Below are 22,200 nucleotides of genomic sequence, written 5' to 3' on the forward strand. Positions count from 1 at the left end.
AACCGGGATGTTTTGTCACCTTAACCAAAAATCACCCACTCATCGCTCAGTTAGCCTCGCCTCTTACCAGTGACATGCATTAATAAGATTTTTTTTTCTGGTCCAATCAGATTTCAACGTCTGTGTTGCGATCTTGTTAAAACGAGACCTTCACATTACATTTTGGTGGTGAAAGTACGCAGTAAAGACTGTATCTTAAAGTACAGTAATCCAGCAAATTACACAGAACTGTAAAACACCTATGTCATTATTTTATAAAGTCTGCTATTCTAATGCTAAAAAATGATGGAAAACGCCATAGAGAGGCTAACAAATTTCCTGTTATTTGAGTTTTTATGTTATTGAAAGAAGAGACCACACCCTTGCATTCAGTCATAAATGTTTCATGTACAAAATATTATTCCACTATTATATCACATGATTTGTTGAATGACTTAATTACATATTTGATCAGTCTCCATATGTCACATTACATACATGTCAAAATGGTTCACCATTTAAACAGTACTTTGTACACTTTGTTCAAATACATGCTTTTATTATATGTTCATATGTACAAACATGTATCCAAGAGAAGCTCTTGCATTACTTGGCACATTGTAAACACACACGGCATCATAAATATATAAGTTGGCCTAACTAACATTGTTTTGCTTGAAATCCAACTCAAACACTGAGACTGAGACACTGTAAAGTTACAAAGTTGAATGTCTGTCCTCATTTTGGCAGCAGTTTTCGCAGCTTGATTACAAGGCAGCAAGAAAATGAGGATGTTGTTTTGTCTGGAACGCAACACAAATACTGTAACTATCTGCCTTCCCGCCTTCGATAATCCACGAGTGTTGTCGTCAAGCACCAGATTTAAGGACACAGAGTGAAGGAAAGTACTCATACCAGCCGCCGGATGCAGATGCGGCTCCTCGTTACAATTAATGATAATTCATATCAAGGCTTTTGTATCAAACGACATTTCAAAGCGCTTGTGAGCTACCGTTTTATTTTCCACCGACAATATGGCGGCAAACGTCTGCAAAATGGTCACCACGAGCTACGATACATGAGCACAGCTAGAAGCTAACAAGCTAGCCTTTAGTTTTTCCCTAACGCAGAAATCTAAATGTTTGTAAACATCAGGATGGCCATTTTGGAGGAATGGCCCTGATAAATTTCCCTGGAACTAAATGTGGGAAATATTTCCAGGGGCATTCAGTTGTTCCGAGAATCCTCAAAAGTACTAAGCAGAGTTTTCTTTTAACCGTAATGAATTACTCGAGAACTGATGGTTTTTGATAGTTTTTCTTCCAGTAGTCGTAAAGCTCCAGGAACTTTTCCTGGACATGTGCGTCTTCCCAAAGCGTTCGGGCCCACTGGAAAGTTTTACTCGCGAAACAAGGTCTTCTTTTGGCCGCGATTAATTAAGATGGATTTAAATCTAGTCGCTACTATAGCTAAGGTTCTACTCCACCTAAAGTTTCAGAATATTTTAGTTCTTGGTAATAGTAATTCTGGACCCCATGTAGAATCTGCAACCTCCACAATTTACCCTGGAATTTTTCTTTTTAGCTCAGATCCTATAAATTCCAAAACATTTTAGTTCTTGTTATTTGTAGTGGAACTAAACAATACTAGTGTTCAGTGCCCAAGAAGGGGGCTTCCTTTTGGCCCCAATAAATTACCCCAGAATTACACGCTGTTAATAGTTCTTGCATTCAGAACACAATACTGTATATAGTAAATACTGTATGTATTTACATATAAAAGTATCAAAAACTAAAAGTTCAGGGACGTTTTAGTTCTGGGTACCTGTAGTTCCCAGAACTAAAATATTTCAATCATATATGTTGGAAGTCAATCTTTAAAAAAAACTCTAAATTGCCTCAGAACTTAATTTTGATCAATTTCAATGATCCTCTGAATGTTGCTAGCCTTTCAAATACTGTACTGTAGTTCCAGGAAATTAAATTACATTTTATGTGTTTTAGGGTCATGTTTTAGACCTTTTAGGGTCATGTTTTAGACCTCGGTTCCTGTAATTCCTGAAACTAACAGGAGGGAGAATCATCTTTTAATCCTTATAAACTACCCTAAAGATAAATTTTGACAATACAAACACTCAGTGATCCTCAAATAGTTGCTAGTTCCATTAAAGTTTCTGAAACCTTTTGTTCTTGGTACTTGTAGTTCCTGAACCCCTCTAAAGAACTACGCCTTTTAGGGCCTTCCTTTGGCCTTGAGCAATATTGATCTTTTTCCAGATCTATAATGAGGCAATCAATCCTTCAGTACCAACGTACCACAGTCCTCCGAAATTCGAGGCTCTTTTAGCCCTTGGTACCATCTCTTAGCGGACCCGGTTCCGGGGCAAAGCGAGGGCAGGTGGGCGGGTAGGTGGTTATTCACCTGCCTTCTTCGGGAGGCCGCGTCTCTGACTTAATCCTGATAAACTCCTTGGCGACGTCGTCGTTGGGCCGCTGGGCCAGGATGCGCAGGACGGTGGTCCCGGTCTGGTCGGCATGAATTGCGGGACCCAGGGGGCACCAGCACACACAGGCGCGGCGGCCGGCCACGTCGCGCAGCTGTACCACGGCCACGCCCACCACGCGGTCGGCTCGCCCGAAGCAGTAGTCCTTGACCGACACGTGCAGCTCGCAGGACTCGCTGCCCTCTTTGCCCAACACGCTGACAAGGACAAACACCGCGTGTTAGTGACAAAATGACTCAGGCAACACAATTGTTGTCAAAAGATACAGAAACTTGCTATAACCTTATATTCAAACCCCATTTTTTGCCCAATCCCATGAAGTTGTGACTGAAAACCATAATTTTAAGACATTAATTTGAGACTCTAAGTCGTGTTCAAAACCCCCATTTGACACCCTAACCAGGTCTTGAAAGTCTAACAGGCTCCAAACCATAATCGAAACCTTAACTCTTGCATCAAACTCTTACCCGAAACCGTATTTTGACAGTCTAACCCACAGGTGTCGAACTTTAGTCCTCGAGTACCGGTATCCTACATGTTTTCAAACCCTTTCCCTCAAAAACACCTGATTCAAATGATTGGGATCATTTCGAAGCTCCTGATGAGCTTGCTAATGAGCTAATTATTTGAATCAGGTGTGTTGGGGAAAGAAAACCGGAAAACACGCAGGATGCCGGCCCTCAAGGACTGGAGTTTGACACTCTAACCCTTGCTTAAACCCCTACTTGAATGTCGTATGTCATGCCATGTCACGTGTGTGCAACTGACAAGAGGAAGCTCTCGTTGAACTTTGCACTCCAGCAGTTGTTCTTGGACTTGGTGGTGAACTTGCGTTTCTTGTCAGCCAGTCCCGGCCCCAGCAGGGAAACTTCCACGAAGGGGCGGAACATTCCAGACGTCTGCCAGCGCAGGTCATTCACGCCGATCACTGACGGGCCAGACGGCGACCATTGAATAAATCACCAACATCATCAACAGGATCTTATGTGAGAACGGAGCGGTCGTCACCTTTGACGCCGACTTTGCGTTCCTTGGCGACGACGTCCACCTGCAGCACCACTTCGCCGATTGGGTTCTCCACTCCTGACCCTTAAACACACAAACAATCAGCCATGCAAATCTCAGCCCTGGTTTCGAAACCTACCTTAAAACCTAACCAAGGATGGACCCTGTCCAACCCTGTCTCGACGTCCTCTCTCGAGTTTGAAACCCGAACCCACACTTTAAACCCTCATTCAAAACCTTACCTTTGACTTAAAATGCTACTCTTTGCTTCAAACGGCAATTTTGGCATGAAACCCTGTTTTAAAGTCATAACTATAACTTGAAACTCCAAGCCTAGTCAAAACCCAAATCTAAAACCTTAACCCATTTTTGGAAACTAAATTTGAAAGCCTAACCCTGGCTCAGAAATCTAAGCCCAAATTGCTGAGCCTTGTTTAAACCTGTGGTGCCAACTGAAAATACCAACACTTGATTGAAATTTTAACTTAAAACCATAACCCCAACTTGAACTCATACTTTAACGCTTTCAGTGCCATGGACGAGAATTTTCATCTTTAAAAACACTTACATCGTGCGCCAATGACGAGAATTCTAGGTCAAATACGTTTTTTATGAAAGGGTAGCTGACAACCTTGACGAGTGCTTATTTTAATATTAGGCCAACTGAGCACACTGTAGTGATGAACTGTGACCACTAGATGGCAGTGTTGCTCACGTATGTACTAAAAAAACATTACATATTTGTAATTCAAATTAAGGAATGGAAATCAATCTTTCATATGATACTACCATTGCTTACATAAACGTAGCACAGGGATCTAAGTATACTGTATCCATGTAAAAATGGCAGAAAAATCAAAGATAACAAAATCATACCTTAAAAACATCCCTCTATCTTAAAACCCTATCAGTCTTACAACTTGTTCAGAACTACAAAACCAAGTACCAAAACCTTTATTCAAATCCGGAACCGTCGCATGTATGCAAAATTATTAGTGTGCAAGATGACATCATTTGGGGGAAGAAGCTCACCTCGATCGGGTCGAACCTTCTCGTTAGCCGTGATTCTGATGCCCATTCCGCTGTGCACTAAGACATGCGCGCACACACATATTAATTGTGTAAATTGCTGTGTGTTTGTGTGTGTGTGGGGTTACCTTGTTCCCGCTGCGTGGTGACAAATGTCCTGATGAGCGCATCCGTGCTCTGTGAGTAAAGCGACAAAGCGTAACGCAGGGACGACAACTCTTGACTTTTCTCCACAAAAGATTTCTTCAAGCCATTTCCGCCGGCGTGAAAATATTGCTGCAACAAAACAATAAAATATAGATGTAAATTGCCTTCAACTTTTAGCTGACTCATGTCTCGAAATCCTAAATTCAAACCCAAATCAAAACATAAAACCCAAGCTTTAAAACGTGATTTGAAATCTCAAATCCTAATAGTGGCCATAATTTGAAACTTTATTTTCAAACTCGAACCTTGGCTCTATTTTGAATCCCTAACCTGCACTTGACACTCTTGTTTGAGATGCTAACATACACTTGAGTCTCTATTCTGAAAGTCTTACACAGTCTACAAGCCCTAACCTTGAAACCCTAACCGAGGTTTGAATCTCTATTTTCAAACTCTAAACCAGCCTACAAATCTTACTTTAAAACCCGAAATTAGGCTCAACGCCCCACTTTAAAATGTTACCTCACTTAGAATCCTTATTTACAATCCATACAGAGCCTTGGAAATATCAAAACCTTATTTTAAAACCTCAAAGTGGATTTGAAACCCTGGACCCTGGAAACCCTGAACCCCAAACCCAAAATTTAAAATCCAAACCCTACTATAAAATCCTTATCACCTTCTGACATATAAAGTTAATCTTTATTTGAAACCCTACTTTTAAAATCCTAATCTCATTTTTAAATCCTTAAACTTTAAAATCTAGATCTGTCTTGAAATCACAACGCAGGCTTGTGACCCTCACTCTCAATTGTGAAACCTGAATACTCTTAATCCATTTTTGAAACTCCTAATCTAGTCCGAAAGAGACCCCCTTTTTTTAAAGAGCCAAATCGTGTCACCTGATCATGTGACTGGATGGCTCCACCTACCTTGAGGCTCTCCAGGGCAGCGTCCACCACAGCGCACTGCTTGGGCGTCAGCGTTTTGGCTTCGCCTCCGGCGCCGGCCTAAAAGACAAACACGGTCAATGTCACCGTCATCATCGCTGTCACGAGATAAATTACCTTGAGGTTGGAGAGTCCTTTGGCAGCAGTGAGGATCTGTGCACCCTACAAGGTCACCAAGAGCAATGGTTATTATTCTCGTTGATATTATTCTTTTTATGTCATCTTTTGAAAAAATGTGATTGGATGACAATTTTTTTAATGGCCACCGGCAGATGGCGACAGTGCGCTGCAACTGCATAAATTCATACAGTTTTCATCAACAAAGAGACTGGCAAGGTTCGGGGGTTCAGAATTAAGGTTGGCGTTTAAAAATAGGGTTTCAATCAAGTTTGGGTTTGAAGAATAAGTCCTAGTTTCAACGAAAGATTAAGAATTTAACTCTTTAAGTGACAGAGTCACAATATTGCGTCAAGCAATTTTTACAATATCCTATTAGCACTAATCATTTTCAAGGTACAATTTTGAAATAGTGATACAAAACAGAATTAAACAAAAACAGGCACCTAAAGAGTTAAAACTGGGCAAAAATTTGGATTTTGAGCCAGGATCAAAATTTCAAGGCTATGTTAATGTTTAAAATGAATCAAAGTCCAAAGAAGAATTTGAGTGTACGGTTTTGAGCATGGCTTGGTGTTATAAATTAGGGTTTGTAGCAACCGGGCTAAGACTTTTAAAATAGACTTTTAAGCCTGGGTTGGGGTTTCAAATCAGGGTTACGGTATCATATTAGGGTTTTGAATTCAGGTTAGGCTTTCAAATAGGGCCTTGAAGAGTGGGTTAAATTTTTAAACAAGGGTTGGGGTTTTAAATTGGGTCTTAAATTGAGTTTGGAACCTGGCTTGGGATTTCAACTACGAGTTTCAAGATTGGGTTACTCATTCAAATTAAGAGTTTCAGGGTAGAGTGGGGGATTTTAATTAGGGTTTAAAACCAGGACTGGAGTTTCAATGTAGTTTTGTATTCAAACATTGGATTTAAGATAGGTAAGGTTTTAAACAAGGGTCAGGGTTTCAAGGCTGAGTTCGCTTTGCCATGTGTTTAATGCTGTTTGTTGTTACCAGACTGTCGTTACTCTGTGGCAAGACAATGTTCTTCTCCAGACCACTCAGAACCGCCTTCCACAAGTCCTTCAGGATCTTCTTCAGGACCGCCTTCTCGCACACGTCTGCAAACACACTCAGACTGCACGCACATGCGCGCGCACACACACGGGCGAGGAAAATCATGAGAAGGTTATTTTGCCGTGGTTAGACAAGGTGGTCATACTTGGCATCCAGGAAGTCCATTAGCGGCCTCAAAATGGTGTCTGCGTCCGCCTCGGCCGTGTTGGGGTTGGGGGGGCCTCTCATCTGGGACAAAAGCTCCGACATCTGACGCATGCACGCGCTGATGCGCGCCTGTAAGCTGAGGGCAAGCAAGAACGATGAGCTCCAGCAATAGTCATCATGGAGGAAAAAAAAAAGGCCTGCAAAGTTTGTGTGTTCTATATTTTGTGTTACAGCGTGACTATTAGATTATGTTGTGCGTTAATTTGTCTGTGAACTACATTAGTGTGTGGTCAATATTTTCAAATTGTGTGCATTGAATGTCTGTGAACATGTATCTGTAAATGCTGTATGTTTTTAAGTAAAGTGTGAGTGTGCGAGCTCGTGTGTGTGCATTAATATCTGTTAAGTGTGTGCTGTGAACTAGTTAGTGTTAAATAGTTAACTATATTTGATGTATGCCTGTGTGTTAAAGACTCTCAAATAGTGTGTGAAATAGTTTGAGTGTTACATTGTGCAAGTGTGTGAAGACATGTGTTTATGTGCCTGTTGCTTGTGGTAAATATTGTGACAAACTGTGTATTAAATAGTTACAACATTTTGTGGGTTAAATATTGTCAAGTTGTGTTTAACAGTTTGAATGTTACATTTTACATGTGTTAATGAAGTAATGTGTGTTTTAGTGCGTGTGTGTGTGTGCTTGCGTACCTCTTGGCAAAGACACCACTGAAGTTGTCAAGTACATCGTTGAGTTTCATTTGCAGATCGTTGAGAATGTCAGCAGCCTCTGTGTCCAACTACACCAAACATGCATGAATTTGAGTTTAGGGCCCCCCAAAAAAACAGAAATAAAGACACTGCTCTGATCAGGAAAGGTTAAGGGACCTCTAGAGTGTGGTGGACAGGACTTTGCACAATAAAACTTTGAGGTGACAGTCTGATGAAGGATGCCAGGTAGGAAAAGCGATGGTCTACCACCGCATTTTTTTTAAAGCTTTTCGGTCTGCTTTGCACACTGACAACGGAGGAATACTAGGAGGCCACAGGAAGGGGGCAGTATAGAAAACAACCCGCGAGGAAAACAAAACAACATCCAACCTGCTTCTCTTTGTCTTGCTTCTCAGCCTGAAACAACAACGCACACGCATCACACGCTGTAACACACACTACACAAACTACTATCACACTAAACTAAAATATCTTCCATTTACTGATAGCAAATTATTTTTGCAATGACATTTAGTATTGAACATTTATAAACACACACCACACGTAAATATGCATACTTGCACAAAACAAGAGAAACTAATGTACATAAATATAGATACACACTAACACACCTTTTCCACTGATTCCAACTGTTCAAGGATGAAAAAAAAGAAACAAATAACATGTAGGTGCTACTGACTGTTAAGATGAATTTTTAACTTTCATAAGAAAACGAAAATCAACAGGCATACAGAAAGACACGCACACACCTTTTCCTTCTCGGATTTCTGCTGGACAAATAACAAATAAAAATATAAATGACAAATGTATATAATTTCTACTAAATGACTGTTTAAAACAAAAACACTTTAAATAATGTGAAACTTTTCAATTTAAACTAATATTTATGTCAAACATTCAATGCGATGGCTCACCTTTTCCTCTTCGATCTATAGAATGACAACAAAACAAACGTATAAATACAAAAAGAACCAAATGTTCCCAGCAGATGCACAAACACTGATTATTTAATAAACACAGACACACACGCCTGAATTCGCACACATGCGCCCACACAGTCAGTCGGACCTTGTTTTCCTTCTCTTTGTTGTCCATCTGAGCGCATAGGTGAAGAGAAATGAGACAGGAAGCCACAAACAGGAAGTGGATTTAGCTATTCTTCCTCACCATCATCAAAGGGTAAAAACAAGTTGCTTTATATTGCTGCTAACTTTTTAATCATCAGAGGGAACAATCAAAAGCTAACTATGCTAATGCTAAAAAATGGCCGCCGCCACTCACCTCTGAGCCTTCCGAGTCAGAGCACCCCGACTGAGCCAAAAAGGAAATAATGATTTACTAAATAATAAATTGAAAAGGGTGCTTTGTCGCTATTGCGCTAGCATAGCATACCCACCCCTTCATCATCCTCAGGGCCTTCAACATCATTATTGGCCTGCAAGGGGTAGGGTTAGCAAACGCAAACAAAAAATAAAAAACAAATGTTTGACATATCTACAGAGGAGGTGGGGCCATATGATCGTGCGACAGATGTACGCACCTCTTCATCAAACTCCTCCTCTTCCTCATTCTCCAACTTTTGGAAAGAGGCAACGATATTCAAAGTTAAATGAAAAACAAAAGAGATTGCTGGGAACTTAATGAAACGGGGAGCAGGTAAGTAACAAAGAGGTAGATTGTTGGCAAGTTTAGATAAAAATTTAGTTGCTGGTCAATTTTCGAAAGGGGTTTATTGCTAAGTAAAGGAAAGGGGATATTGGTTTGGAAAAGGGTCAATTGGGAATGTGCTTTACCGATAAGATTCACAGTGGAATTGCTGGCAAATAAGGGAAAGGAAGATTGTTGGCCTATTTGTGAAGGGTAAAGATTGCTGATGAATTTGGGGAAGTGAGATTGCTATTAACTATGGGAAAGGTGATGCTAACCAGTTAAGGAAAGGAATAGCAGCAAACCTTTACCATGTGTGGATTTCTGATCAATTTAAATGGATTTGTAGGTAAATTTCAGACAAGAGTTTGCTGGTAAGTTTCAGAGAGTGAAATTGTCATGAGGTTACGGAAAGGAGATTGCTGTATATTTGAGTGAAGGGTATTGTAAGATTACAAAAGGGAGATTCGGGGTAGATTCAGGAAAGTCAGATTGTTGGTACATTAATGACAATGGTGATTGTTGTGAATTTAAATAAGGGGGATTGCTGTCACTAGGAAAAAGGAGATTGATAATTAAATGAGAAAAGCGTGAAATAGGCAACTTAAGGAAAATAGGAAGTGCTGGTGAATATAAGGTATGGGACATAGTTGTACATTTAAACACAATAGGTATTGTAAATTCAGGAAAGTTGGGGGACCACCGATTATTTTAAATAATGGGTTATTGACGAGCTAAAGCTTGAACACAATGAAAAAGTCCACACACGGGAGCACAGGGGTACCTGCTGTGACAATAATTATAATAACACACTTTTATCATGAGAAAATAAATGATAATTATTAGGATCAAGAGAGGAAATGAAGACTGGGCTTCGGGGATCTAAAAGAAGCAACATACCCTCTCTTCCTCAACTGTAAACTGCCAAGAAAACAAAGCACTCAAAAATCAAGAAAACCATCTTCAAAGCAGAGTGAAAAGCATGGAAAAAGGACATCCTTCTTCAGACTGTATATTTTCTATCGGCATTTACTTGATTGCTGTCATTTCTTGCTTGTTCGTTTAGTCCATTTAAAAGTGCACTTATAAAAGTACAAGAGATAAAACTTCAAACCACAACAAGAACTACAATTGAAAAAATAAACTGGCTAACCTGCTTTGCTCCCATGGACTCAAACATCCTTTCCAGAAGGACTCTCATCTGCTGGATGTTGTTCATCAGTACGCACGGCTACAAAACAGGAACACGGACACAAAAACAACACAAGGTCACGTACGCTCCAAAAAATTTGACATCTATGACATTGTATACTGACAATCTTCTCCTTGTCGCAGTAAGATGGAAAGTTCTTGGCCAGCAGGGCGCAGTACTGCAGCAGCACTTTGGTGATGGTCTGAACAAACAATAACAAGCAAGCAAGAAAAAAATCACTTTTAACTGAGAATGTTAGCACAGCGAGCAACCAGTTCATGCAAAAAAAAAAATATCCTCAATAATAATCTTTTCATCTAACGACTGATAATAATCATTTGTGTTAACCATGTTAACAGCTCTATAATGCAACAAGGCATCATGGGAGTCACGTTCACACCACTTCCCACCAATGGGTTTTGAGCATACTGATGTGATGTCATGGCTGCTGATGTCACCTTGGCGAATCGTCTGTTGTACTGCGCCAGCACGGCAGGGTCGGGACATTCCAGCTTGCGGATGATCCCGAAGCTTTGGTTGAGCTGAGTGAAAACGTCCACCACCGAGCAGGAGAACAAAGCGTGCTCCGACGTCGACTGGAACTGGACAGACGAGGAAAAATAAGGAGATGAAAATGAAGGCAGGAGATTCATGCTGTTCTTCATTACACCGTAGGAAAGTCGACTTGTGAAGGGATTTTGCTTGTGCAAAAGAGGAGATTGTTGGCAAACTTAGGTATTAGGGCGACTGCAATAAAATAATTGCATGTAATAAAATGCTTCCCTGCAGCAAAATAAATGCTTTCCTGCAACATTTAGTTCTTGGATGGAAGCCTTTTGGCAACTTCAAGTCCAACAATGCATCGCAAGAACTTTGCATTAAGGGAGTCAGGCTAAACCAATCAATGAAGAAATTGAAAGGCTTGTAAATGTCATAAATTGGCCACTAGTACTACCCAGTGGTTTTGGGGTCTCGACACAAAAATTTCTATTGCACCCTGTTCACAAATTGCCATAGAAAGGATTAGACCAAGTTGACCCAAGTTGGGTCAAAATTTCTCCCAGGGGTTAAGTTAGGATTTGGAAGGTGGAGTTACGAGGAAATTTGGGAAAAGTCATTGCTGGTGCATTTAGGGTCAGAGTTATTACTGGGGATTTAAAAGCAAGTTTTCTGGTAAATTCATGAAATGGCAATTGCAATACAGGTTAATGGCGGGTGCTGATACATTTAGGAAAAATGGGGTTGTGGCTTGTAAATTTGGAAAGGGTGATTGCTAGTACATTTAGTGAAGAAGTTATAGCTAGTAAATTAGGGAAGAAGTTACTGTACAACTCATAAATTAGGAGAGGATTACTGCAGGTAAATTTAGAAAATGGGACTTTCGGAATGGGGAGATTGCGGGTAACTTTTAGTATCCACCTCGCTAGTAAACATTAGGAAGACTATTGGTAAATTTAGGTTGGAAAATTTAGGAAGAGGGAAGTTGGTGGGAGTGTTGCTTCTATGCTTTGAATAGAGAGATTTCTGTTAAATTTGGTAAAAGGGGAGTTTGCAGGTATGTTGATCAAAGGTACAGTTTATGTGTGTGTGTATTGACTCACTCCGTCCCGCTTGTCCCTCTCCAATGCTCCATGCATAAACTCCATGGAAACGTCTTCATTCTCAGCCAGCCAGGCCAAGACGAACGGCAGGAACCACCTGGAGACAACAACCAAAACAGGCCAGTGAATGCGGACGGCGTCGCGGACACACAGTAGATGAGATGGATCCACACGAGTAAGATGGCGGCTTACGAAGAATACTCGGGAACAACGTCAGCGAAGGCGGGAAGATCCGAGACGTACTCATTGTAGAGCCACTTGACCTTGAAGTGAAGATTCATGTAATCGGAAGCCTTGCACAGACGATGTTGATTGTGCTCTAGGGAAAACAAATTAACATCAAACTTATTTTACATCCCAAAATTACCAGCGAACACAGACCTTTTTTAAAATTTACAACCAACCCCACTTGCTTGCTTACATAAATTTACCAAGAACATCGCTTTCCTGAATTTACCAGCAACGCAACAATCCTGAATTTACTCGCAATTTCCCTTTACAAAGTTCTTCTCCTTTTCTAAATTTTGCAGAAATTCACGCTTTCTTTCTGACCGCATGTTCTAATTAGCTCCTCCATTTCAAATTTTACAAGTGAACACCATTTTCCTTATTTACTAGCAATTCTACTTTCCTAAATCTACCAGTAATATCTCTTTCTTAATGCTACTTTCCCTAACTTTCCACAAGAAGCATGAATTAACGGCAACCGGTTTACCTAAATTTACCAGCAAAGCACCATTCCAAAGATTATAATCAAATCCTTTCCTAAACTGGCCTTTCTTTCATTTACCAACAATCATTTTCACCTACCAATGATCGGCCCTTTCCTGACTTAACCACTAAATTTGCCAGCAATGCTACCTTTCTTACCACCGCTTCTTCCCAAACATACCAGCAACTCCCACTTTTCTAAACATATCAACAATCCCCCTTTTCCTGAACATACCAGCAACCAACTCTTTCCTTAACGTACCAGCCCACCTTTTTCATTCTTATCAGCCATCCCTCCATTTCTAAAATTGTCCGCAAATCTCCAGTCCCTTCTTTTTTATCCTAACACCACGATGGAAATAATACTTTCTAGGACCAAGATGTAAAATAATCTTTACATCTCCATTTTGTGGGCTTACCATGCTGGAAGTCTATTCTGCGGATGCGGAAGGTGCCGGGAGCTGCTGCTGCCATGGCGACAAAGTGGCAACAAAAACAAAAACAAAACAACAACAAAAAAAGTGACAGCAGAAATGAAAAGGAGGAGGATGATGGTGATGATAAACTTTATGGAGAAAGCGGCGACGCAGCAAAAAAGCCACAATGATGGATCGCTACGCTCAAAAATGCATCTTCAAACACACCCTCACAAATTTTACACCAACGCTATCCTGTATTATTAACTGCCATACAAGCATAAAAAGTAGAATGCTAACCACCGGGTGACGCAACGAATCCCCGAAACCAGCGTGCTTGCAATTTGTAAGATCTTAGGGGAAAATGTGCTCAAGCTGGTGGATAAAAAATGATAATAGGCTCACATTTGGCATACTATCATATGGCAACCGGAGTCCAGTAAGTGCGAATGAAGATCAATCAGGATTTTGCACCACGTCCATTTGTCAGGCAGCATTTTAAGTAGAACTTGATCAAATGCTAACATGCCAACAATTGGGATGCTTATTTATAATGAACTAGCAACTAATACAGAAATCTCTAAACCAAATAGTTCAGGATAAGTATTACATTGTGAAGTATTAGTTTAAATAGGAAATAATGAAATGCTAACATATTTTAGAATAGAAACGATGGACACGAAAAAAACTACTGATCATCAACAACAAGTTTCTGTCTTTCTGCTAGGTATCATTTAAAATCAGGATTGCTCTGAAGCTAACATGCTAACAGTTGGTACGCTAACAGAAGTTGAGGAGTTGATGGTTTGATGGTCAAACTTCTTTTTACACTTATATGACAGTTGAAAGTAGAAAAATACAACTCTGAAGAAATCCAGGACCACAGATATTTTTCTAGACAAGACTAAAAATATGTCTATAATACACACTGACAATGCTAGCCAACAACGCTCACCAACAATCCTGCGGTTCTGGCCACCTTTAGCCAAAACTGGAGACACAAAGATTATCAAATAACAGAAAAGACTCAGCAAAATTAATAAGAAAATAAAATATTTTTTATATATATATATATATATATATATATATATATATATATATATATATATATATATATATATATATATATATATACTGACACACGCACGCACACACACACACACACACACACAAAACACACATACAGACTGGCAAATAAGCTTACCCTCCATAGCATACTTGACATCCTGAGCAAACAGTGTCCACATCACCTCAGCGCTGACTTTTCCCACATTCAGTTCCTGAGGAAACCTGAAAGGAGTGGAAATGAGGTTTATGTTTTATGGCAAGTGGCGAATAATCAAAATTTGACGCCATTTTTGACCCACATTTGACACGACCCTTCGATTCTATTACAAAGAACTGCGGGAAAGGAATTCCGTTGTGGGTGATTTTTCATGTTGAGATTGCAGAGATTGTGGTGCTCATATAGTAATTTCTTACGTTTAGTTTATATGGTTCAAAATTTGGTAGCAATTGGACAGAATGCGCCGGAAATGTCAAATATGGAAGATATCCTATGTCTTCAGTCATAACTCATGATTTTTCATGTAGCCAAGTGAAAATAGTTTTGGGCTCCCAGAACACAACTTCTTGAAAATAATACTAGAAAAGGTGCAATTCCTGAATAAATTGCGTGTGAAGGTGTAAATGCTGCAGGGAGAGGCGATGAATGGTGGAATGATGTCGAATGTTTGAATGGCTTGATTCTGTGAAGTATTTTGAATATTACAAGGTTGGAATGTTTTGAATAGGCCAAATAATCTAGAAGATACAAGGAAAATACAGAAAGAAGTGGAATTGTGGGAAAATGTTGAACTGTGGGAGGAGGAAAATGGATACACCAATGGAATGGCAGGAATTGGATTGGAGACGAACGGTTTTTGGACTCGGGAGCAAAGGCTGGCAGCTGAGCGAAAATGGATACATACATTACAGACTATTACGCCATATGGCCTTAATGAACAATATTAGCAATAATGAAAGTGTGTTTATATATATATATATATATATATATATATATATATATATATATATATATATACACTGTATATATACATACATATATATATATACATACATATATATATATATATATATATATATATATATATATATATATATATATATATATATATATATATATATATATATAGTATATAAAGTATGTGAAATTTTGATGTGCAGAACTTAAAATATTCTCAACTTAATTACTTTAGTATCTACTTAAACGCAACCCATTATTTTTACGTGATCAAAAATACAGTAAATTCAGGTGTCAAGGAGTTCAACTATCAATGGCAGATAAATTGTTAAAAGAAAGGTTTAAAAACAAAAGACGACTGACTGGTTGATGATAGGCGTGTAGGAATTCTTGTCCTCTTCGATGATGGAAACGATGAGGGTGATAAGTTTGGGCCAGAAATCCAGATTCTGGATGCTCGGGCCCTGCTCCTCTGGCGGTTGGCTCTCGTCGTTTTTTTCTTCCTCCTCATCTTCTTCCTCTTCCTCCTCTTCTTCATTTTCTCCCTCTACTTTTTCCCTCTTCTTCTTTTTGCGCTTTTCTGGCTCAAGCTGCAGAATAAAATTCACGAGGAGTTTGGAAAAAGTCAAGAGAACTGTAGGTATTCCCACCACATGCACGCAGGTTCTCGCGGTTTACTGACCGTTGGGGCGGTGGTCTGGAATTGCCGGTTAAAGAGTTCTAGGCAGTTGTTGAAGATGTATTCGTAGGTGGAGTTGAGGCAAGCCTTGACACAATCACGCACCACCGACGACGCTCTGGGGGGGCTAGGCAGCTCCAGGACCTGGACCACATGGACAAGACCATGTTGTCGCAGAATATCTTTGTAAAGGCATATTCTCCCGATAATCCAATCGCTTAACTGAGTAAGCGGTGAAAATTGGATTGTCGTTGATTGTGAAAAGCGAGCAAATAATGGCACACCTCAGGATGTTAGCATTTACCATATTAGCATGTAAGCAATTAGTGCAAACAGGTTTGTACCTTCATCCTGAAGAACGTGATGCTAGTGAGAAGGTCCACTGTGGACTTGAGATCCTGGAGGCGGGGCTTACAGCTGGCGGGAAAGTTGTTCTGAGGAAAAGGACACATGAATTAGATGTTTGTGAGTTTAAAAGCAGTGTTTTATACGCACTGAACAAAATGGAGGAAAAAAAGTGTGTCTAAAATTTTATTGTTATTGCTCATGGACACCATGTGACTTGAAGCCGCTACATATTTTATCCCAAACACCATTTAAGTCATTTTATGTTGTGATTGAATTAAAAATTAAATTTGAAAAAGTGCTTTTTGTTTGACAATAAAGTATTCATTAATTTGGCAGTTTTTGAGAAGTGTTTTTCAAATGAATACAATTAAGTTTTATAAAACATATTAAATAGTGTTTTTCGCAGGTTTTCAAATATATGCTTGTGCAGATAAATGTAAATACTACATATTTCAGATTTTCTTCCATCATCCAAGATATTAAGTCATGAAAGATTTTTTTAAATAAAATAAATAAAACAAAAACCAAAATGTGAGAAAAAGGGAAATACTTATTTTTCAATGGAATTACCAGACTTTTTAAAGTTTAAGCTTTCTAATGAAAAATATCAAATAAATGTCATGGTTTAAAGAAAATAAGACATAACATTAGGACATAGGCTACATTATTTGATTGAAATTGGATTTTTAAAACACAATTAAAAATGGAGCTGCTTGCTTTTCTCTTTCCTATGTAGTTTTAAATAGTTAGATTTTCCTGCACACTCACTCTGTACATGGAGAGATCAATCCTCAGGGAATTGTGCAGCTGATCCAAAAGCTTGACAAACCGATCTCTCTGTTGGAAAGAAAAAAAAAGCTCCAAATGACAGCCAGAAGAAGAATTTATCTCTTTTTCATGAGGGCTAAACAACAAGAGGGTTTCACCTTTGTTTCATATTGGGAACATTACATGGCTTTACTAAGCCAATCATCAAAGTCATTGTAAGGATTGCAAATGTCATAACTTGGCCACTAGCAAGATTTATTTGTAGTTGCTCCCTTTTTCAGTCCTGGCTTCATTTTCCCAGAAGAGCATTCTGGGAATGCAGAACAATTTTGCATTCTTTCTCTGATTGGCCGTTGGGCAGGCAATGAAAGAAAGAAGCTTCTTGAGATAGTTTTATAATTCCCTATTTAAAGGCATTCTTAAGTAGATTCAACTTCAGCAATACTTTGTTTTACTTGTGGTGTATGTAACAGATGAAATTTAGACAAATGTTAATGAAACAGTCTTCTTTACCTGTAGGGAAGGCAGTTATAAATGAGAACGGACACCCACCAATTAAATGTCATGTAAAGCAGTGGTCCCCAACCTTTTTATCACAACAGACCGGTCAACGCCTTAGATTTAGAGGAGAGGGACTGGCTGCTCTAAAATCCACATGATCCTTCTCACTATGTATGTAATATCAATACCAGCCAGAGGCGGCGCCAAAAAAACAAAGATCAAGCACAAACGATGATTTAGTTTAACAGTTCATAAACTGTTAAACTAAATCATCTCCAAAACATTATTTCGGGTGCAGCCCACGCTGCCTGGTACCAGTTGATCCACGGTTGGGGACCACTGATGTAATGCATGCTAATGCCATCCAGTGCACATGTTTGTTAATTGTCTTTCTGTCACCTGCCCCTTAGCTGGCTTTGTTTTCGTATTACACTTATATTACTGTGTTACATTTCGTTTGCAGTGTAACTGCAGAAACATAGTGTTAACTTTATGTAGAAGTACTGAAACAGAAAAAAGAATTCGTGTTAGTGCAGTACTCCAGCACCTGCTGAATGACAGACCAGAAAAAAAATTGTCAAATGTCACCCTCTCGTGGTGGCGGAAGGTTGGGCAAAAATACACAGACGGACTGAACCGATTTGATGCCAAAGTTGAATTGGGCACCTGTATGATAATCGACACCCAGGAGTTAAAGTAAAAGATCAGACTTCTTGCATCTTCAGGGCAGGGCGTCTTGCTACTTTTTTGTGGGTCTACGCATGATAGACAACGCTATTACATTTCATATTTCTAGTTGAAATATACTTTCAGGGGCATTTCTTGGTTTCGACTTTTAAGAACTCTGTGTTGTATGTTGACTCGTTCAAATTTGCCACAGTGTATCAACCGGATAAAATCTGTTCCACTAGTTAAAAATCTGTTCCTATAGTTCGTCTTTGACGAAATCCGGGAAATGGCCAAGCTGAACTTAAGTCCAACAGGACTGTCAAACAGCCTCAGTTCGATGCGGACCGGCGCACTCGCTCATGAAAAAAGAGCCGTCACCTCTCTTGGGGCCTGCGTCAACGCCAGGTCAGCATCAGGACTCCCTGGCGGTGGTAAGCGGCAGTTCCTGCCGCCATCTCCCAGCGTCTGGTGAACTTTGAAGGTTTGTTCCCTGAGCCGTTGCTCACTAATAAGCTTGGCAGCATGGTGCAATTTCACAATTTTTTCTCGTTAGACTTCAGTTAAGTTGGTCGTGGCCGGTGTGGGTGTGCGGGTAATTGGACTACAAACAGTTGGCACAGCTCACAGCTCACAGCGGGACCACGCTGTCATCCTGCCTTAACTGCCACTTTTACACCCGTCTACTATCACGCGCAGCACCTAAACAAATCATATATAAAAGGTGAAGAAATGTAAGCGCTACTATTAAGGCTGCGGTGGATTTTGTGGAAGTTGCTATAAAAAGTATTGTTTTTTTTTTTTTTCATGAAAAGAAATTCTAATCATATAATAATATAATTCTTTCCGTGACAGCCCACCAAGTTTTTATGTGGAAAAAACTTGCAAGCGCGCAAGAATTTTTGTTCTTTTAGTCAAGTCATCAAATAAAGATAGAATCTCATAACATTAAAATAAAATATAATAAACATAGCTATGTTTGTAAGAAACTTGTCATTTTATGTGTCTAATGTTATATTATTTGTGAAAATGTTAAATTTAAATACATTATTACCACAAAATAAATACACAATTTTTTTTTTAAGAAAAATGTTGTAATCTTGTGAGAGGAAAACAGCTTTTAACTGTGGTAAAACAGCAATTATAAATGGATGAAGTCCGAATTTGAGAGAACCAAATCAAAAACCATATGACAGAGATTTTTTATTTTTTTCTGAGAAATAATCAAAATTGTATGGCGGTTAAATAGCTGCATTTTTTTCAAGAAATGCCACAATCTTTTAAGAATAAAGTCAGAGTTTTGGATGGAAAAAAACACTATACATACATTTCTGTTTTTTGCATGAAAATCCTAATTGTTGTCTTTTGTGAATAAAGTTTTATTTAAAAAAATACATACCAGTATACAATGGCATAAGACTTGGATGATTTTATGTCCAGGAAAATTTTGGGCTTGAATGGGTTAATTGTTGTTGTCACATTTTCAAAATGTTTTTGCGACATGAATGCCTTAAGAGCAATTGTGACCTTAACAAACCCAGACATGAATGCGCATTTGCTACCGTTTTCAAAACTCATAATTTGATGTATCTTCACTGATAATTTGTAGTTTAAATCTTCTATCGTTTAACCTCAAAAATTTTGTTAGGAAAATGCTCTCATCTCAATGGGATAGGGTCTTAACACCTGATGCTATAACTCAAACGACGAACCTTTTTACGGGAATGGCACTCACCCCAAAATTGGATGCGGCGAACCTGGCGGGCGCGGAGACGTTGGTGGTGGTGGCGCTGGGGTGTGCATAGAAGGCGTTGATGTTGGCCAGCAGTGTGCTCATCACGGCCGGCACACCTGACAGCATGTACTTGGACGACAGGCACGAGAAGTGGCTGACCGGAGGTACAAAAGAAAAAAAGTGTTGAAGAAATATGGTAAATATTGTAACTTCAGACAAACTAAAAAGATCAGTAAGCTGCTGTAAATTTGTAGCAAGACCATAATTGGTACCGTGCCTTCTACAACCTCAACTTAATGTGAATGACTGACATTCGCCTTACGTCATGGCCTGGTAGATAGGCTCGACGCCGTATCGCATGGCAAACTCGTCCACCAATTCCTGCTGCACCTCGTCAAAGTAAACCTTCCAGGCGTCGTCGCCCTGCGCCGTCGGGAATTTCACCGCGCCGCCGCCCTCCACGTCCGTCACCAGATGAAAAATATTCTACGGGAAATCATCGCAACCGCCCATTAGGTAGCTGTTTCCACCTGGGAGCCTAACAAGAGGTGGAGCAAGCGACTTACCTCGTGGAGACAGGTGTACTGCACGTGGTATGGCGCCACCTTTTCCTCGCCTTCAATCTCCATGCTGATCTGTAGTCGGATGGCGCCTGATACCGCTGACTTGTCGGTACGCTTTTCTGTAATCGCACACACAAGTTAAAACAATTTAGTGAATCTCAACCTGCAGAGAGGTAAGCTGCAGTTGTCAAGTATTATTGGTATTCAGAAAGCCTGTTGTGAAATCTGAATCAAATATCATGTAATCGGATAGAAATAAAAAGTATATATGTTTCTTTGCCTGGTGAAAAACAATTCCAAACACAGTAGACCAAATAACCCATTTCGATTTCATTTTGAATGACCAACTTTTGATGATCAGCATTTTTCACTTTCGCCCCATAAATTTTGTTCTGCAAAAAAAGGGCAGAAAAAGCACATTTGAATCAGCATGGTTTGGTAATATGTGATCAGTAGGAACGGCAACTGTTTCAGGCTGTCAGCCTTAAAGTGTGCAGTCGTTTAAGTCTATCACGCCAGCCTATTTGTGCAATTGAGCGCTGCTAGCTAGCAGCTAATTAATGCTAAACGCAGCTATGACAAAGACTGAGCCACACGTAACTCCTGAAAACACTGTCATTAAGTTGTTTGTTCGCCCCAGAATTGGTGATTAAATATGTCATTAGGATGTTGTGTTTGTGTATCAGGAGTTAAGAGCAACAATTGCAGTAGAAAGACTACAGTATTCTTTGGACTATACGCTACACCGGACTATAAGACATAGGTCGTAACATCAGATATATACGCAGAAATATGTGGTATAGACATTTTTTTCATTTTTATTTAAGATTTATTTTTTAATCGCCTGCTTACAGCAACTTCCTATCTTCAATAGGAACACGCTTGCATGTTTACCACCAACATGTTTAGAGAAAATGGATGGATGGATGGATGGATGTGCATTTTCAACAAAACAACGAACGACATGTAGTTCAAACTCAAAATCAATACTTGGGTAGCGTCTTTTTCTGTCTCCCTTGTTTAATTACTGTTAATTGTTAAAGACATTGCACATAATTCATATGTATATATATATATATATATATATATATATATATATATATATATATATATATATATATATATATATATATATATATATATATAGATCATATTTACACAACACAAACTTTTATACTAGATCTTATTCAATCTATACATAAATATTCACATTTTTCAAACTCTTTTTGAGCACAGCTATTGATTCACATTTTTTTCAGTTCTATGTTCTTTGTTTGTTTTTAATTTTTCCATAAGTTGACACCTTGAACAGACAGACACATTTCCTTTACCAGCCGATTGTCTCCTGGAGGCTTAAAAAAAACAAAAAAAAACCTGCCAATAAGCCACAATGTTCTAAGCCGCAGGGCTCAAATCATGAGAAAAAAGTTGCACCTTATAGTCCGAAAAATACGTTAGTTATTATGCTGTGAAACACTGCATGGAACAACTTCAAAATAGAAGCACACCAAAGTGTGTGTCTATTGATTATTTAGTAAGCGAAAAACATTTTGAAGTTGGCCTTCTCGTTTCCAGCATGTTTAACTGTCATGCAGAGCATTAACAATGCATTCAGCTTGAGGTAACTTTTAGAATGTTTGCACTAAAAAGCCAGTATTTCGGGCAATAAAGGATGCCTCAAGC

At 39.2% G+C, this 22,200-nt stretch overlaps 1 protein-coding gene across 3 annotated transcripts in view; it reads right to left on the bottom strand.

Moving 5' to 3' along the window:
* Positions 1-367: 367 nt before the first annotated feature.
* Positions 368-22,200, bottom strand: part of LOC148429128 (protein unc-13 homolog B-like) — a 73,868-nt gene continuing 52,035 nt past the window's right edge. Inside the window, exons 18-50 of one of the 3 annotated variants that reach the window (XM_088414094.1) lie at positions 20,521-20,636; positions 20,277-20,440; positions 19,955-20,108; positions 17,053-17,121; positions 16,281-16,370; positions 15,940-16,080; positions 15,621-15,847; positions 14,439-14,524; positions 13,238-13,285; positions 12,300-12,426; positions 12,108-12,204; positions 10,965-11,108; positions 10,631-10,708; positions 10,468-10,545; positions 10,215-10,235; positions 9,208-9,243; positions 9,064-9,102; positions 8,949-8,978; positions 8,736-8,762; positions 8,582-8,596; positions 8,417-8,434; positions 8,279-8,296; positions 8,037-8,063; positions 7,647-7,735; positions 6,940-7,077; positions 6,732-6,855; positions 5,731-5,775; positions 5,596-5,673; positions 4,645-4,792; positions 4,520-4,576; positions 3,491-3,571; positions 3,251-3,410; positions 368-2,679 (exon numbers count right to left, since the gene is read on the bottom strand). In XM_088414094.1, the coding sequence (XP_088270220.1) occupies positions 2,397-2,679; positions 3,251-3,410; positions 3,491-3,571; positions 4,520-4,576; positions 4,645-4,792; positions 5,596-5,673; positions 5,731-5,775; positions 6,732-6,855; positions 6,940-7,077; positions 7,647-7,735; positions 8,037-8,063; positions 8,279-8,296; positions 8,417-8,434; positions 8,582-8,596; positions 8,736-8,762; positions 8,949-8,978; positions 9,064-9,102; positions 9,208-9,243; positions 10,215-10,235; positions 10,468-10,545; positions 10,631-10,708; positions 10,965-11,108; positions 12,108-12,204; positions 12,300-12,426; positions 13,238-13,285; positions 14,439-14,524; positions 15,621-15,847; positions 15,940-16,080; positions 16,281-16,370; positions 17,053-17,121; positions 19,955-20,108; positions 20,277-20,440; positions 20,521-20,636 (3,053 nt within the window). In that variant the 3' untranslated portion in view covers positions 368-2,396. The remainder of the gene's footprint in view (positions 2,680-3,250; positions 3,411-3,490; positions 3,572-4,519; positions 4,577-4,644; positions 4,793-5,595; positions 5,674-5,730; positions 5,776-6,731; positions 6,856-6,939; positions 7,078-7,646; positions 7,736-8,036; positions 8,064-8,278; positions 8,297-8,416; positions 8,435-8,581; positions 8,597-8,735; positions 8,763-8,948; positions 8,979-9,063; positions 9,103-9,207; positions 9,244-10,214; positions 10,236-10,467; positions 10,546-10,630; positions 10,709-10,964; positions 11,109-12,107; positions 12,205-12,299; positions 12,427-13,237; positions 13,286-14,438; positions 14,525-15,620; positions 15,848-15,939; positions 16,081-16,280; positions 16,371-17,052; positions 17,122-19,954; positions 20,109-20,276; positions 20,441-20,520; positions 20,637-22,200) is intronic. The other 2 variants (XM_088414085.1, XM_088414102.1) reach the window with 2 other exon arrangements.

Source organism: Hippichthys cyanospilos, chromosome 1 (assembly GCF_059441005.1).
Source record: "Hippichthys cyanospilos isolate Australia breed blue-spotted pipefish chromosome 1, RoL_Hcya_1.0, whole genome shotgun sequence".
NCBI classification, from domain to species: domain Eukaryota; kingdom Metazoa; phylum Chordata; class Actinopteri; order Syngnathiformes; family Syngnathidae; genus Hippichthys; species Hippichthys cyanospilos.